The following is a 17,253-nucleotide window of genomic DNA, read 5'->3' as shown; positions in this document are numbered from 1 at the left end:
GCTGCATCCCCGCAGGTAACCCGGATGTGTGTTGAGGATCTAAATGAAGTGAAGATGTGAGCTCCTATTTCAGGAAGCAAATGTGCAGTAAAGCCGTGATAATAATCATGTGTTTATAGCACTGCAGACAGGGAAGCGCTAAAACTTCAGCAGGTTTCTGTAAAAGGTCCGAGAGCTCGCCTGCTGCTGTTTTACATCATTTAAATATCCCGATTCTTTCTAACTTTATTTCCACTGCAGTGATGATATTCATCTATATGTGTGTGCGTGTGTGCAGGTCAACAGGATGAGAAGAAAGAGTCTGATAGTATTTACAAAAACATTTATTTAGCAAAAAAAAAGTTGTTACTTTTTATTTATTGTTCTTAAGTCTTTCAGAAAACAAACATTGAATTTCATTCAACAATAAACCAGAATCTTTTCGAGATATTCTTTAGTGCCTCTGAAAATAAACAGTAATCAACAGTACAACTGGGGTTATAGAGGAGGGCATGCGGCAGTGTGTGTGTGTTGTACTGCTTGGAGAATATTTAAAAGGTGCTCTCAAAACTAAACACGTAGGCGTGGAATAAAAGTCAAAAACCCTCCACTGATCAGAAGCAAATAAATATCATATACTGCAGAAATGAAACCATTCGGAGTCTGTATGAAGGGACGGGAAGCCAAATGGTGCCTGTTATACAGCAAGGTGAGAAAAGTTTATAAACCTGATCCTCCAATGAGTCACAGAGGACCTATGGAAGCCTAGATATGACAAAAATGTATCAAACAAAGAAAAAATGTAAGGATTAAAAATAAAAAGGTCACCATTTTGCACTTGTTTCCTTTTGTACTTTACTCACCTGACAACACATTTTCTGTGTTTAAAAAAAAAAATTACCTAAATTTATTTAAGTAAGAAGTCAGTGGGGTCAACTGAAACAGAATTAAAGGGACACACCACCAATTTTAAGTCAGTTTTACCACCATAATGTTTTAAATCTGAACATCTCTGTTCAGGTACGTGTGTAAACACAGCTTGAGAAATAATCTCAGTGAGTAACCAAACTCATATTTCAAATTTTTCCAGGGACGCCTGGCTTCAAAGGCCAAAAAAAGTTCAGGTCCTACATCCTGACAGTTTTAGATTAACAATTAAAAAAAAACAGCCACCAGTTGAATTTGTGTCAAAACGTCAGCACAGGGATGTTGGATTCGACACAGAGTAAGGCTACGGGTATTTTCAGTATCAGGCAGAGAGGGAGAAAGAGCTGAGGTTAAATGACATACTACGATGCCTCCTCCACCTAAATGAGGTGTTTTATGTTATGTCCAACTGCGAGGAGGCCTGGTTCAGACCCGGGATGCACTGGAGAGATTAGATGTCTTGGCTAATAGAAGAGCTGGAGGAGGGGGCCAGGGAGAGGAGAGCTCAGACTGCTACTCCCACAGCCTGCACTCAGATAAGTGGCAGAAAATGAATGAATGGATGGATAAGAGAAGAAACTGATGCACAGGCAAATCTGGCATCTAAAGGTTTTACAGTGTGGGTCTTTCTTTTCTCTGAGAGAGCTGGACTGAAAGGAGTTTAAAAATATGTTTCTCAGTTTTCTATGAAACTGAAAGTCGTTCTGAAAGAAGGATAATTAAAATAAAATGTCATGTTACATAGTGGGAAACATATTGTTAATTTAAAGGTTTCCTGGAACTGAAAATGTTTCTATAAATGATCCGAAAGTTAGAACATTACAACCTCTCAACTGTAAAGGTTTGCTTCTTCTCAGCACCACAAAGTTAAATATCTTTGGGTTATTTTTCCGATTATTCTTTTTTAAGTTGATATCTGTTGGAAATCAGTGGATTTTAAGGTGACTACTGTAGCTGGCAACATTTCTGACATAAAAACCCCCTCCAAAGTCCAAAATTGAACCAAGATGAAATCTGGAAGAAATCTCAGCCTGTGAAAGTCTTTGGAATCGTGAAGCGTCAGACTTGATGAGAGGCATACAACAGTGTTTATGGGTCAGTGTGATTTCTGCTGCAAACAGCAGTGGGACTGCTACAAAGTGCTACAAGCTGCAGATGTGCAGACAGCAGTGGCAGTAGTTGTGTTACAGTTTAACATGACAGTGACGATTACAGTTCGTCTTCAGGATTTTTTTGCTTTCTGTCCAGTGAAACGAGATCATAGTCCCTCTGATTTTGGTGTTCATTAAGGTTAAGGTGATGTGAGAGTGAGGCAGGCTCTGTGGAAAGATGGAGAAGATGATGATCTTTTAAAGATGGTGGTGCTTTCTCTTTGGGAGATAACTGCTCACGTGCACCAGCTATCAGATAGAAAGACCTCATGGAGGAAGGTCTGAATGTTTGAGGCTCCTGAAAGTATCACCAGTCAGTTAAAGGACAATTCCAGTGTAGTAATATTTAATTTACCTCCATATGATTTATTCTTGGGCTCTACTAGAGTAGCTTTGCATAATTCACAGTTTAAAATAATCTTTATTTGTCTTATACTGGGGCAACTCTGCCTGTAACAAGTGGATTTAGCTCTTTCTCTTGCAACAACTGCAGGTGGTGGAGTTTAAGCCCATCTAAACAAAGGATAACACCCTTTACAGAGAAGCAGCTGAATGAAATCAGAATAGAAAAGCAAGGAGATTGTCCACTAGTAACTATACCATGGATGGTATATTAACTATACTAACCCTAACCTGAGTACACATAGTCTACAGGGTTTTTCATTGCTCTATTTTGTGCATTCTCCTCCTGCCCTGACCTGGAAATCAGTCTAACAGAACCATCTTGAAGAATGTCCCAGTTTCTAAAAAACATCTGGAGGTCAGAGCAGAGTGAGGATACACAAGTGTTTTATGCCTGAAAGCTCCACACTGAAGCATTCATTCATAAATCCAGCGTGTTATTTTCCTGTTCTTTCTATGTGTTTCTGCTTCAGTGTTCTTTATGTAATTGGCTATGACCCGTTTTCTGTAGCCACCGTGGTGTCACATGTTTTGAAGCTTTGATTTTTTTTTGACTGAGCCCATAAACTCATCAGGAAAATGTTTACACAGGTCTCAGCAGTTTTAAGGCACTTGTGTGTTGACATTACTTTTTAAACCTGGAAGCTACGTCTGTCTTTTGTGTGTCTTTGTGTGTCTCGTTGTGGTTTTACTTCCACTTTTGAGATTGCCTGCCCTGCACTCATGAGTTTCACCTGTGTGTGACTGTTCCCACCTGTGCCTCAGGACTATATACATTTGAGTGTGTATAAATAGTCCTGTTTGTCTCTTCATCTACCTCGCATTACTTGCACTTCCAGCACTCCTTTTTTTGTGGATTTTTTTTGATAAGAAAATGAAGGCTTGCTGTGTAAAATACATCAGTATGAACTATATGCCACATTTCATGTGTAACGCTTTAAAGCAGCAGTGCCTCATTTTGTTCTTCCCCTTTCTTTGTGTCTCTTCCTCACTTTCTCTTTTCGGTTCTCTGGTGGAAGGAACTAAAATGCAAGAAGAAGAGGTGAGGAAGTACAAACTGAGAAATGGGTAAGAAGGATATGTGTGGGAAACACTGGGTATCCCGTCTTTATGACACCATACAGATCCCAGAGTAGAAAAACCTATGTGAAAGTGAAACTTTGGCCATGTTTAATCCATCACTGAAGCAGGATATATATAACAAGACCCCCCCCCAAAAAAAAGCAGAAGAGGTCTAAGTGTTTAAAAAAATGGAGAAAATCATCCACCATGCTGGAATTGTCCTTTGAAGGATTTGATGATAAACTTTCCTGGTAATCCTCTGACCTTAAAATCACTCAACCAGCAGAGTGTGGTTAGAAATATTGTCTAGTTGCTGGCGTTGAGGTGAACAGAGGCCTAATGTGCAGTCAGGCGTGAACAGAAAGAGGCACATTAAAGGCTTTTCTTCATGTGTGAAGTCTGCATAGTCAATTCAAAATGGGCGGAGCCTGTTTTGGGGCATCCTTCGTGTAAAGCTCCTTCAGTTTTTATGGTGCTACCTGTCCTTCGTGTTCATGATGTCACAGTGATGTCACAGTGGTAGATCTGACCACGTGGCTAGGGCTTATAATTGCAGCGGGTGGAAGCAGTGGTGGAAACAAAGAAGAGCAGGGCACGGGGCTTGCTGCGGGCCAGCCGTTGGCCTCTGCCAGCTCTGCTGGTAGGCTCTCGGCCAATCGCGTCAGCTGCTCCTCTCCCCGTCGTATGAGGTCGTCCAGGTGTCGCTGGCGGATCAGAAGGGAGGGCTTGGTGCTGACGAAGCGCCGGTAGTCTTGGAGTTGGGGTTCGCTGAGGTAACTGGACAGGATGGCGTGGACCACGCGCTGCCGCCGGTCCAGGTTCTCCTTCAGCTCTCGAGCGTCTTCGGTTTGGCGAAGGAGGAGAGAGCGCTTGTGATTAAGGGAGTCCTGAGGAAGAGGAAAACAAACACATATATCAAACACATACATCTATATATCTTCTTTGAAGGCTAGCTCTGTGGTCGGCATGAAGCTGGACACTCTGGTGACAGTGGCAGAGAAAAGGACATTAAAGAAACTACTGGACATTATGAACAATGCTGGGCATCCTCTGCACACGGCCATAAACAATCAGAAGAGTCTGTTCAGTGACAGGTTGCTTCTCCCCAAGACAAGAACTAACAGACTTAAAAACTCCTTTGTCCCACACGCCATCAAACTGTTTAACTCCTCTCTGGAGGGGAGAGGGAGGGGAAACAGGAGGACAAAGGAGGGGGGAACAACTAAGCTGTAGTGCCTCTTCACCTCACTGTACAATACCTTGTGCAATACTTTTTGTAAATAGTCAACAGTGCAATAGACTCAATACTTGAAATGTGCAATTCACTTGTATTTTTATTTTTTATTCCTATTTATTCTATTTATCCCCTTTGTATATTTTATTTATATTTGTCTCTGTATTTATATATATGTGTGTGTGTGTGTGTGTGTGTGTGTGTGTGTGTGTGTGTGTGTGTGTGTGTGTGTATATATATATATATAACAATTCTGTAACTGTAACTTCGGTCGGTGCTGTGCTTTTTTTGGAAGTCGAATTTCCCAGAGGAACCCACCCGAGGGATTAATAAAGTTCTATCTTATCTTATCTTATCTTATCTTGTTTATATATTTCAAAATCACATGCCAATAATGCTCGTCCTCGCTCTCCTGTAGCTTGCATTTTTTCCTGTTTATTTGTTGCCTCTCCACAAGGAAGGGAGTTCTTTCTCCCTACAGTCCCCAAGTGCTTGCTCACAGTGGATCTCCTGATTATTGGGGTTTTCTTTCCAGTGTTGCAGTCTTTACCTTATCTTTACCAAATGCTTTGAGAGGACTGTTGTTATACAAAGAAATTGTCTCTAATAACTGCTGTGTTTGTGTTACCTGGGGAAATGAACTTAATGCAATAAGACATTGCGACTTAATTCTTTAAATCACTACCATGTACTTTATAACAGTGGCACTGGGTAAACAAGTGGATAGTACTTCAGCTCCCCCTTGTGGCTACAGATAGGAAAACTTCTTTCTTTTACAAAGTGTTCTTAAACGTGACTGCAAAAAAAAAAGCTCATTAAAGTATTCATAAACAACCGATAAGATGTATAAAATCAACTGTTTGATCTTCTTAAAAAAACAACCACTGAACACAACTGACTGCTTTTATAACACATTTACCAGAATTGGTCTGAGTTTGAGGCCAGGGCAGCAGATAACCACGAGGTAAAAGTTAATATTTCATCTTTGAGTTGACTCAAAAGTTTAGACCTATTATGTCGTCGGGTGAGAGCAGATAAAGATACAGCAAACATTAACAGAGTCAAACATCGATTGTCTTCACTGATTCAAGCTCATTTTTTTTCCTGTGTGCTCCTTTGTTCAGAAAAAGGGGTTGAAATAAACTCTCATATATCAAAATATTTGGGACTGAAATCTTTGTTGGGACTATTTTTAATATCTGAGATGATACAGACACGGCTTAAGTCATACAGCAGAACTGCACACTATTGAGATCAGGGTTATTAAACACAATTATTCACAGACCTTCCAAAAAAATGAAGAAACTTTTTTTTTATATATAATTTGGACTGTCTTCCTTTGACTCTATTGAATTTGAAAGCATGCAGGTAAAGGGAAACAAATAATAAGGAAAACAGCAGGGAGGCAGATAGTGTGGTGCAAAAGTTAAAGTCCCTTTCACTGTCAGTTTTGGTCCTATAGAGGACCAAAACTGACAATATCAGGATTCTGATAAATATTTATATGTATTTAAAATAGTCAAAAATGTAAATAAATATAGAAATTAATTCATAAAATCTGGCAGAAATTTACCATCTTGTTTCAGTTTAGCTTTGTGTTACTTTTCCCATTTGCTTACTTAATTTTCTGTTTTATTTTAGTCATTTCACCTCTTCTGGAATTTATCCATATTTATTTCCCCAAATCTAATTCTCTATTATTCTTTTCACACATGCCTACATATACTTCTAATAAATCACATAACTCAGTCTGAGATGGTTTGACCCCCAAGAACCTTGATCTGGATATCAGGCACTTAGTATAAAGACACTTCAAACACTGAAGTGTCAATGTGCCAAAGACATTAAAGGTATATGGAGGAAAACTGTCACCGTATGAAGGGCAAAACTAAACCTAAAATGAATTGAATTTAGTTACTGTCCCATTTGTTTTACTGCCTGAATCACAGAACTGCAGGTGTGATGCAGGCAGGTGGACTCTGCATGTCTCACCCTCTCTTCAGCCGCTTCTTCTGGCGACAGCCCGTCTCTCTGCAGAGCGAGCAGAGATCTGTCAATCCTCGACAGCCGGCTGCACAGAGACAGCAGCAAGTTCACGATCCTCTCCAGATCACCTGCAAACAACAAACAGGTCAAAGACATTTATCTTACCTTTTAGAAAGAACCTATTTCCTTGTCTGCAGCTCATATTACCTGCGGTGTTCCACAAGGCTCGATTTTAGGTCCTATTATATTTTTTTTATATTTGTTTATTTATTCTCCAAGGTCATTAAGCCTCTTTCCACTAAAGATAGAAATACTTACGTCTGAAACTTGGGGTCCCTTAAAGCCTATCTGCTGTGGAAGTGTAATGAAAATGACATATTTCTGCTTTTTGTCACAGCATCACTCTGATGTCATACCGATGAACACGCTGTACTTGTCCTTCTCGTTGGTTTTGAGGTGGTCCTGCACCATTGTGTCGATGCTATCCCCCAGCGCCTTGTGATGCTTCTGCTCCTCACACAGCGCCTCTTTCTCCCGCTTCAGAGCCACCACGCTGCTCCTAAGAGCTTCACACAGCTCCACCTGGTGGACAGCAGGAGAAATGTGAAAACAGTTGGCAGTTTTACCTTCTGCTGCTGGGATTTTAGGCAAATATTTAAAAATAAGACTCATTTACAGATTTATTGGTTTGTGCACCTACATTATATCTTAACACTGTTAATTATTCACATTTTAATGAGAAATTATTATTTTTATTTTTTATTTTACCTTCCTGGTGTTGAGATCCTTCTCTTCTTCATCCAGATTGGGCTCCTTCTTTTGATCTGCCGCCGTGCTCTGAGCAGGATCGCAGATGCCAGCCTGGGTCCTACAAAGATGACAATACTATTTAAAAACAGATATTTTTGATGTGACAGCCCTGTATTTTATCCATTTTAAAGCATTTGAAAGAACAGAAACACTTTTTCAAGGTCGATTTAAAAACCAGGCTGATGAAGTGGAGGCTCACATTAAAGAAAAAGCTATTTTACTGACCAGATACAGTCTGTTATGCCAGCAACACAGTACCACTAGGTGTCAGTGTTGCTGCAGGAATAAGCCTGAAGGGCTGATTAGATGGAAAATGTAAAAAAGTTGTTTTATTCCTACTTGTGGCCTTTCCATTAAAACAATATAATCAGATAAAATATGAAGAGCTCTTTTGGATCAGAGAGATGCAAGAGTTTATAAAACAGGCAAAAGAAACCCCACCTTCATCAGCTCTAGCAGTTCATCCTCTGGGTGAACTCATTAGTAATAATAATCCAGTATTAAGACACATTTTAGGTACATTTTTTGCACTGTGTCAAAGTGTATTTTCATATTGCAGATTTCTGAACTTTCTAAATGTAAATAGCGATGAACACACTCTTTGTTTCACAGAGTTTAAAAAGTCACATGCATTAGGTTCATTTTTCTACCTGTATGACCATCCTGGTTATTAAATAACATTAAAAGGCACATGCAGTCCCTCAGTTTGGTAAAACTGCACCAATATGGAAATGCCAGATTCCAGACAGCAGGAATGAAGAAGTTCCTTTTCCTCTGATGAAATCAGGCTAGGGAGGGGCAGCCCTGCCCCAAGTGGTTGGGGGTAAGTGGGTGACTATCGATTTGTAAGTCATAGCACACCACTATACAACTCATTTTGAGTTTTTTTGGGCGTCCTTTCAAGTCCACTAAAAGTATAAAAAAAAACAGCTGCTTGGTTTTCTTAGTTGTGAAATCCCTTTTAAACCTTGCACTTAACTCACTGTCCTTTTTAAAAATATATATTTTTAGCCCCTATACATACCATCCCATTCAGGTAATGATGTTTAAGAAATTCTCATGTAGGTTGACAACGCTGTCCAAACTGTGCTGCTCTTAATCAGGTTTGTCTGGTCTCACCTGTCTGACTTTGACACTCAGTCAGCAAAGGAAGCTGATTTTGAACCCGCAGGTTACCTCATCCACTCGAGCAGGGTTAAAGACCTCGAGAAATCGAAATAAATTCGATGCCGGGTTCACTCATGACCCCTAAGAGTACTTCACAAGGAGTGTGGCAGCAGAGAAAATCAAAGAGGTTCAAAAGCACAACCTCTACAATAACGGCTGTTTGTCTTCTCATTCTTTCTGTGAACAACGCGTTCGCCAGCGAACCAAAACACACTTGAGATGTCACTGACATCACAGGCTGTGACTTGCAGGGACAGCTGAGGCTCCCAATGTTCCTCCTTTGCTTTGACAGCAGCAGATAAGAGGAAGGAGGCTGTCAGCATACACAGCAAGGGTGATAAATGCTGGTTTACAGGAAGTCCATTACCCCCAAAAATGTTCGTGTCGTGCTTCAGTCCCATAAAAGTCTGTGCAATTTTGCTCTTGAGGCTAAATAAACAGAGTCATTGTGGAGGCCTTTAGTTTTGCCTTACATAAAGCACTTTAAACAGCATCACCAGACTGTTTAGTGCACTCCAGTCTTGTAATTATCCAACTGTTTGGAACCAACTATCTTTGATTGTAAGCCTTTGTTTGTTCTGTGTAAGTGGATGTATCAGAGTGGGAATGATTCTGAGTGAATCTGCCGACACAATAAACAAACTAGAAAGGTTACACCAGCGCGCTGTACTATGAAGCAAGTTCTACATACCCATTTTCATAATTGGCTTAACATACACCGATATTGGGCTAAGTGGTCACATGAAGTTGGTTATCAACTTTATATGCCAACCCAGTCTTTCTTAATCTAGCTAGGAGCCCATTCACGTGAATAGATGATTTGACAGCATGTGACCAATCAAAGACATGGTTATTAAAGACATTATAAAAACTCAAAGCACTTAGAGTGTGCTGTCATTATGCAGATGTGCACAGATCCTGAAGTAGAAAGCCTGAGTAAATAAAATAAATAAAGAGAACAAGCAACATTGTGAGATCCATTATGAATCAGATTTTTAGGTTTTGTCAAACCAGCTAATGCAACAAAAGCTTACATATGTGGGACCCTCTCAATATTCAGAAATAAGAAATCCATTGTTGGTTTATGATAAAACTCAGTTGAATGACCTCAAGGACGAGTCTTGAGTCATGTTAGCTGAGAAGTGTGACTTTTGTATCAAAGAGGGAGGCAGCTGTTGTGTCTGGAAAGTGCCTTAAACCTGCATTCTTTTAGATGACCAGCAGGGGGCAGCTACTCTGCCTGTCAGATTATATAGACATCTCTTAGAAATTGAGCCTCCTCCTCCTTTGATCTATGACCTCAGTAAACACTTTCCTGATGAGTTTATGGCCTTGATAGGTAGTTTCAAGTCTAATTTAATAGAGTTTGGTTTTCTTTTTGTACACTTGGGTCCAATTTAGAGTCAAATAGATGATAAAGCAGGCTTTGCTTTAGGGCGCGACCGCCCTCAACCCTGATTCTGTACAAACTCACTCCCCAAAAGAACAAATTAGAAAATGCAGCCAGAAATAAAAGGGTTTGCTTACCTGTCATCCTCTTGGCTGCTGCCTCTGTGGGTCCATTGTGATTTCCCAATCAGTTTGCTGTTTGGAAAGATCTCCTCCAATAGCTCTATAGTGGATTTACCTCCCCACGTGTCCAAGAGGGGCGCTAGAGAGGGGTCCTGCAACACCTGGAAAAAAGAAAAGAATAAAAACTAAGCACAAAAAGAAAGGTAGTCAAAATTAAACAATTTCTTGTAGTTCAAAATCAGTCATAGCATTGCACTGGAAAAGAGGGGAAAGGAGTTGCAGTTGAAGACCATAAACAGTGCAGTGAACTCCAGACCCAGGAATAAATACTGGCTGTACCTTTTTACACTGAAGAGAAACATTTTCTGACAAAGACAAACTTAGATGTATTGTTGAATTTTTTGCACTTGTGTTTCTTATATAAAAAATCTCAGAGATTAAAAGTGTAGTTAAATTTCTTTACACTGACAAAAAGGGGAGTTAAACTGCTCTGGCCCACTTAAGATCAAAGTGCACTCTATGTGGGCCATAATGTGAAATGAGTTGGACATCCCCACTCTAACCCTTTAGAGAAAAGTGAAGAGGACTTGTGTGTGTGTTGGTTAGAAAGATTATTTTCTTTGTCTTGTGATTGCCATTGTAGAACAATTTAAAAACAGAGTCATATTCCGCTTGCCTAGGGTTAGGTTTGAGGTTTTCACTGATGCTATTAAGTTATGCAACTTTTTACATTTGTAAAACCCTTTTTATCAGGTAAAGCTACCACATCACAAGCCTGCCAAAACTATTCCATGTCATTTGGGAGGCTAGGTTGGTATCTTTGAAGAAAAGTCAAACAGTTCCTAGTAAATGTCCAATTGTATATTTACTTGAAATCTCATCCCTATTAAAAAATGGGAACTCTTGAAGTAGATTTCCCCTGTTCTCTGTCTGCTAAGCCCCAAATATCTGATGATTCCTCCACACACAAAGTCCCGAGACTCTCCAGCAAGATACAAATTGACTTCAGACACTCACCAACTGCTGAGCCAGAGCCTCCACTCTCAGCTCTTCAGATGTCTTCTCCCTTTTGGGCAGCGGCTGGTACTCAAGGCTTAGGTTGTCCTCTGTGGTGGCAGATGTGGTGATTGGAGTGATGGTGGAGGGTTGCATTGAAGGAAGTTGACTGGGCACAGAAGAAGAGCTGACTGGTAAAAACTGGGGGGAAGACTTTCTTGTGGAAATGGTGGAGAACTCCGAAGTGGAACTAAAGTTGGAGAAATGGGAAAATTAACGGAAGAAGAAAATAATTTTTAAAAATCAAAACAACAGTAATGACATTTCAAATAAAACACACAGATATTGTAAAACAAACCTTCCCACTGTCTCCTCCTTAGCCTCCAGCTCCAGCTCCACAGGAGGAGGTGGAGGAGGGAAATCCTCAGTGATGTTTGTCTCCCTGATTGGAGGAGAAAAAGGTGGAGAAGGAGGTGGTGCAGGATTTTGGAGGAAGACCTCATCATAGTCCTCCAGTGGTGTGCCTGTGGAAGTTTTGGGAGGTTGCTGTTGGCTGACGGAGCCAAAGAGGCTGGTCTCTGAGATTCGCAGTGAGGACAGGTGGACAGTCGGATGGGAGAACGGCAGAGGAGAGGATGTGCTGCTTCCGCTACCCTTCCTTTTAGGTGAGGTTGGTGTCACTGGGGAAACTGGTTTTACATTTTCTTCAGAAAGTCCGCCTCTTATCTCTAAACTGGAGGCTCTGCCTCTGTAAGTGTGCTTTGCGGTGTCCTGTAACAGGGTGGCGTCACTCAAACTGTGTCTACTCTGTTTTTCACGTTCAACACCAGAAATGTTACTTTCTTCACCACTGCCTACGCTCACTTGCTGGATGCCAGGGAAAGTGATGCCATCCAGATTGGCCTGGCTCAACCTCTCGCTTGATTGCCACTCATCGCTGCCTCTTTCCTGAGTCCTGGGTGTTGACAATGGGTAGGGCAGGCCAACAGAGGCTGCCAAGGTGGAGGTGCTTTGGGCACGCTGGCGCTCGCTGTTCCTCTGCCGTTCCTTACGAATGACCGGTGTTTGGGAGAAGCCTGGGATTTAAAAACAAGGAGGCTAGTGAGTTAAATTCAGTGAATCCTGGAGTGTGTCATAATTGAATAATAATTAAAAAGGCTGCAAATTTCACACTTTTTAATGTTGTTTTTTTTTTAATTTCACTCACCTGTAGAGGGTCCTATGGGCTGGGAGGTGTTCATGCTGTTCTGGGATGGAGAGATGAAGCCTTCTGGTACATGGACGTTTGCAGGTCTTAAAGGAAAACATGAAGAAAAGAATAAAGAAAGTGAGGAAAACAGTGGTACTGAAAATATATCTACAACTAAGCACATTTTGTTGGTTTAAAATTTGGACAGCAATGGGATATCTTATTATCTGACAATAAGTGGCTCCTGGTTAGCGTTCAGCTCTAGTAGGTCAACTGACCGTCATCGATTCCGTTCATTATAGAAAGAATTTCTAGGTATAGCCCGGAGCTTCCGGTTCAGTGGCCTCAGGATAATATATTTGCTTTTCGTGTATATATTGGAACCTGCGGATGTTGAGCGCGGATACAGAAGGCAGAAATGAGTTTCATCTGAAGGGTGTTTCGGACCACTGTTAGATAGGAAGAGAAGCGCAGTCATTTGGGAGGGATTCCAACTAAAGATGCTTCTACTTCACACCAAAAGGAATTGGTGATGTGGTTCAGCATCTCACTACAATGCTTTCTTGACTCCTCCTACATGGGATGGAGGACCCTACAGAAGAGCGAGGCAAACGTGAGAGACTATGTTTCTTGCCTGGGTGGGGAATGCCTTGGTGTTGAACTGGAGGAGGTGGGTCAGGAGAGGGAGGTCTAAGTAACTCTGACTGCAGAAGTCTGGGTCGCAGAGGCAGACTCTGCGACCCAGACACAGGTAAGTGGTAGAAAAGCATTGCATGGATGATCTCATGATTTAATTATTATTTTATCATTTTATGTCATTCCTATTCCCCAGAGAGTAAACCATAGATTATTATGAAAACTGGATGCCAAACTCACTGATGTTGGATTCACGGAATTTGCATTAGTGGGTTTTTTAATTTGACAAAACTTCTTGCAGACATAAAGTAATCGACTTTAATTAAAGTTCCAGGTCGACTGAAGACCATTAGAGAAAATTCTTCTCAGTCTGCAGTGGTTTATAGCTGCAACATTGTTTCTGGCAGCTGGTCAGAGTATTGACTTGTGTGTGTTTCATGTTTTCTTAAAGCATGTATGTGGGTATGTGATCAGGATGCCTCTTGGGCGTCTTCAATTGGAGGTTTTCCAGGCACTTTTAACTGGTAGGAGAGTCCTGGCTTAGACTGAGAACATGCTGGAGAGACTATAGATCACACTGGCCTAAAAATGCCTCGAGTTGACCTGAAATAACTCGCTTAGCTGGCTGGAACTGTGACCCCAGATAACCACAAGACAAATGGATGGAAACTAGTACTGCTGCTTTAGGAGACGTTACTGGCTGTCAATCCATAAAGTAATATAAAATATATGCAAAGTGTTGTTTTCAGGTTTAAATAAAGTGCTATTGACCTTTAGTTGTTCCTAACATCCAGTGTCCTAACTGTGATCTAAACTACTTTTGATCTTATCAGCTGTTTGTGCTCAGTTATCTGGATTTCTGCCCTCGTGTTCCTGGTTATATCCAGACACCAGACTGATCTGTGTAAACACACACTCAGAATTCCTCAGATTGACTTTTCACCTTCACATTTTAAGGGCAAACATATTTAAATGTCTGTAACTAATAAATCCCTGCAGACAAGAGTTGGTATTCTGTTTATTTTTCCCTCTCAGTGCCAGGGAGTTTTTCCTGCTTCTTAAAAACTCCTCATTCCTCCCTTATTTAACTCCTTCTTCTCTTTCTTTCTCCACCCTGAACTCCGAGAAGGCCAATCTTCTGCCTCATTTTGTAACTTTATACCCTTTCTTCCCTCCTCTCAACTTTAAATACTATACCTCCCCTTGCCTGTTCTCATTTCATACAACAGATACTCCCTTCTTTTTCTCTAAAAGCTTTTCAGAAAGCTGCCTGGAGTTTCATTTCTAAAGAACAGAAGAAGTAAAGCTGTAAAACCTTCTTACACCCTCCTTCCTCTTTTTTTTTAAACTTTTACTGGTTCTCAGTTGCTCCTCTTCTTTCCTTCTTACCACCACCTTCCGTATTCATCCTTTTCAACTCTTGCATGTCATCTGTTCCTCCTTTCACCCATATCTCCTTTCACCTTCTCCTTTAGCTCTGTGTCTCCTTTAGCTGTTGCCCCTGTGCCTCCATCACCCCCAATCCCTTATATCCTTTATATCCAGTCCTCCTTTCCTTCTTTCTCCCCCTAAATGTGTCCTTCTCTCCGTGATGCCAACAGCTGGGCACAAGATGATTTTAAAATAGCAAAGAGCCTAAAGCAAGCACAGTCTGAGAGTCCACAGCCTTTTATGGAAGAGAGCTAAAATACCGCATTCAGCAATGAACCTGAATTCCCACGATCCCTCAGTCCTTAGTCACATTTTAAACCTTATCTACTAAACTGAACGAATCGCCAGAGAAAAGGCTCTGCAGAGAGACGTTCAGGATCTTAACTTTTGTTGATTATGCATCGATGAAGACTGATTAAACTTTCAGACACTTCAAATAGCAGAATTCTTGTCTTAGCAGAATTCTTTTTACTCATTTACAAGCAAAGTTAGGTTATTATGCTTTTGTTTTACTGATTGTCTGACCCACTTGAGCTCACACTGGGCTGTATGAGGACCAAGAAATCACTTGCACGGTGCTGTACTTGTAAATAAAGTTATGGATCCTTGATGGTCATATGACAGGAAGATAGTAATGAAGGACCAGAAGAACCCACCAGGTGAAACCCAGACATGGTGGTCATAGAAACGCGGCGTACCTGTCGGCAGCCAGAGCACAGCGTTCATGTTCCGAGATGAAGACGCCAAACATCCGGACATCGTCTGGAAGGAAGTCCTGAAACACAAAGAGAGAAAGTGGAATAATCAATTTCTTGTAGTTTCATACATATTAATGTATGTATGTTTAGCCAAATCAAAGCTTATAACCTCTAAAAACCCTTGGCACATTAAGGTCAAGTACAAGAAGTCAGTTTTACTTCTTGATATCCAAGGAGTCACTGGCACCTTAATGTCAAAATAACCTTTTATATATTATAGATTTTTCCACTTTTAGGGTCACCCAAATGGAAATATTTGAAAACAGAGAATGCAAAAGCAAAAAAGCAAAAATGAAATTTTCTAATTTCTATGTGGGTAAAACCTAACCTTAAAGCAGGCCCCTGGTGACCTGGTGGAACTTAAGACATTAAAATTCCAGAAGATGCTTTCTGCAATTTCTTTCTATGATTATCCAGGTTTAGATGCAGATGGAGATGATAAATTAAAGGGTTCTGCCTTGATCTGGTTGCTGAATAATAATAATAATAATAATAATAAACTTGTGGCATGGTCTGCGGTGCCACTGCAGGAGAGGCGGAGGCACCCGAGCGGCATCTGCAATCACGCATCACTGGCAGAAAGAGTCCTGTCAGGTGTTGTTGTTGGTGATGTGTGTTCGGCTGGTGGCTGGAAGCTGCTGTGAACAGCAAACGTGTGTGTAGTAATAAAGAATTCTGAAAAGCATGGAAATGTCATCGAGTCTGCCATGGTTTAGTTACAAAACTGATTACTGCAGTCGCAGTAACCAGGTGTAATGTGTAATCACTTTATTTACTTTAATGAAATCATTCTGTTCTTATAAATCACAGTGTGTGTACAGTAGAATTATCCTTATCTGAATCAAGGGGTTTCTCTCATGTTTAACGCCATTCTTTGAGCTCTTGGGCTTTATAAATCAAGACTAGCAAGAAACACTAAATACTCCTGTTCCTGTGTCTCTGAGCTGTTTGAAAAACCCAGACAGCGCCATCAGCGATCACAAGTCTGACCACAGACCTTATCACACATTAAGACCACATGCACTGATGTCTCTCCAGCAAGCCGACTTTGACCTGTAAACTCTCCTTTGGCATGTTTCGGCAACGATCCGGGAACATAAAGTTCTTAAATTTAACCCCTTAACATCCACCACTTAAAGGCAGGATTTAGGGTTAGGTTGCATTTTAGCCTCTAGCTTCAGTAATTAGAAGATGTTACATTTCAGATCCAGCCTTTGGCTGTCATTAAAAGATTTCTGGAAAAAAAGAGGTAAATTTAACTCAAACCCTCAACTTGGACTGAGCTGTAATGATGTTTATGTGACACGGGCAGGTCTGATTACTGAAGGAGATAAAGGATGAATTTATCCGTTACAGCATTCCTTTAAGATGCATGTAAGCACGTGTGTGTGTGTTTGTGTTTCTTATCATCTGCATCAGACAGCGCCCAGTCACCATCCCGGCTCACTGGCACCTCACAGGAAACCCTGAGGATTTGGGCTATTTCCTGTGTGACTCTGGTGCAAATGTGATCAAATAAGTGGAAATACAAACAGGTCCATGAATGCCTCTTTAGGCCAAAGTGGAGGAAGGGAACGAAGTGACAGACTCATGAAGGTTTATCAGACACCAAAACACTGCAGTGTTTTATTATCGCGGCGTGAATTATCTTATCTTTCACTGTGACAATCTAAAAGTAAGCTGCAGAAATACTCAGTTTACATTACAAAGTAATGCATTCCTGTTTCATTGGCTTCTGCAGCACCGGGCTGGGTCACATGACGCTGAAGTCTCTGTTGGCAAAGGCTGAGCTGCTTGTTTTCCCAAACCCTTTTTTATATTTGGATTATAGCGTGCTCTCTGAGTCGCTGGAACACAAAAACCTCTCTAGGACAGACGCTGATTATAGCTATATTATTTGTATCATCTGCAAACATTGACTTAAACAATTCTAAGTAAAAATGGCTTTGTTTCTCTGTTTCCTAATAGTTATGTAACCAAAATAACAGACAGTTTCACTCCTGTTTGGGAAAT

At 40.8% G+C, this 17,253-nt stretch overlaps 1 protein-coding gene across 6 annotated transcripts in view; it reads right to left on the bottom strand.

Annotated features, from left to right (window-relative positions):
- Positions 1 to 325: 325 nt before the first annotated feature.
- Positions 326 to 17,253, bottom strand: part of shroom3 (shroom family member 3) — a 76,830-nt gene continuing 59,902 nt past the window's right edge. For all 6 annotated transcript variants that reach the window (XM_085278907.1, XM_085278910.1, XM_085278908.1 and 3 more), the window contains 9 exons: positions 15,181 to 15,257; positions 12,434 to 12,519; positions 11,585 to 12,302; positions 11,248 to 11,476; positions 10,246 to 10,391; positions 7,510 to 7,609; positions 7,158 to 7,323; positions 6,748 to 6,869; positions 326 to 4,408 (listed from right to left, as the gene is read on the bottom strand). In XM_085278907.1, coding sequence (XP_085135033.1) covers positions 4,022 to 4,408; positions 6,748 to 6,869; positions 7,158 to 7,323; positions 7,510 to 7,609; positions 10,246 to 10,391; positions 11,248 to 11,476; positions 11,585 to 12,302; positions 12,434 to 12,519; positions 15,181 to 15,257 — 2,031 coding nt within the window. In that variant the 3' untranslated portion in view covers positions 326 to 4,021. The remainder of the gene's footprint in view (positions 4,409 to 6,747; positions 6,870 to 7,157; positions 7,324 to 7,509; positions 7,610 to 10,245; positions 10,392 to 11,247; positions 11,477 to 11,584; positions 12,303 to 12,433; positions 12,520 to 15,180; positions 15,258 to 17,253) is intronic.

The sequence above is a fragment of the Mchenga conophoros genome, linkage group LG7 (assembly GCF_057382185.1).
Source record: "Mchenga conophoros isolate Kocher_MC1m ecotype Shallow Benthic linkage group LG7, M_conophoros_male_GT1.1, whole genome shotgun sequence".
In the NCBI taxonomy this organism is placed as follows: Eukaryota; Metazoa; Chordata; class Actinopteri; order Cichliformes; family Cichlidae; genus Mchenga; species Mchenga conophoros.
The sequence above is the reverse complement of the archived record's forward strand: the minus strand, read 5'-3'. Positions and strand labels throughout refer to the sequence as shown.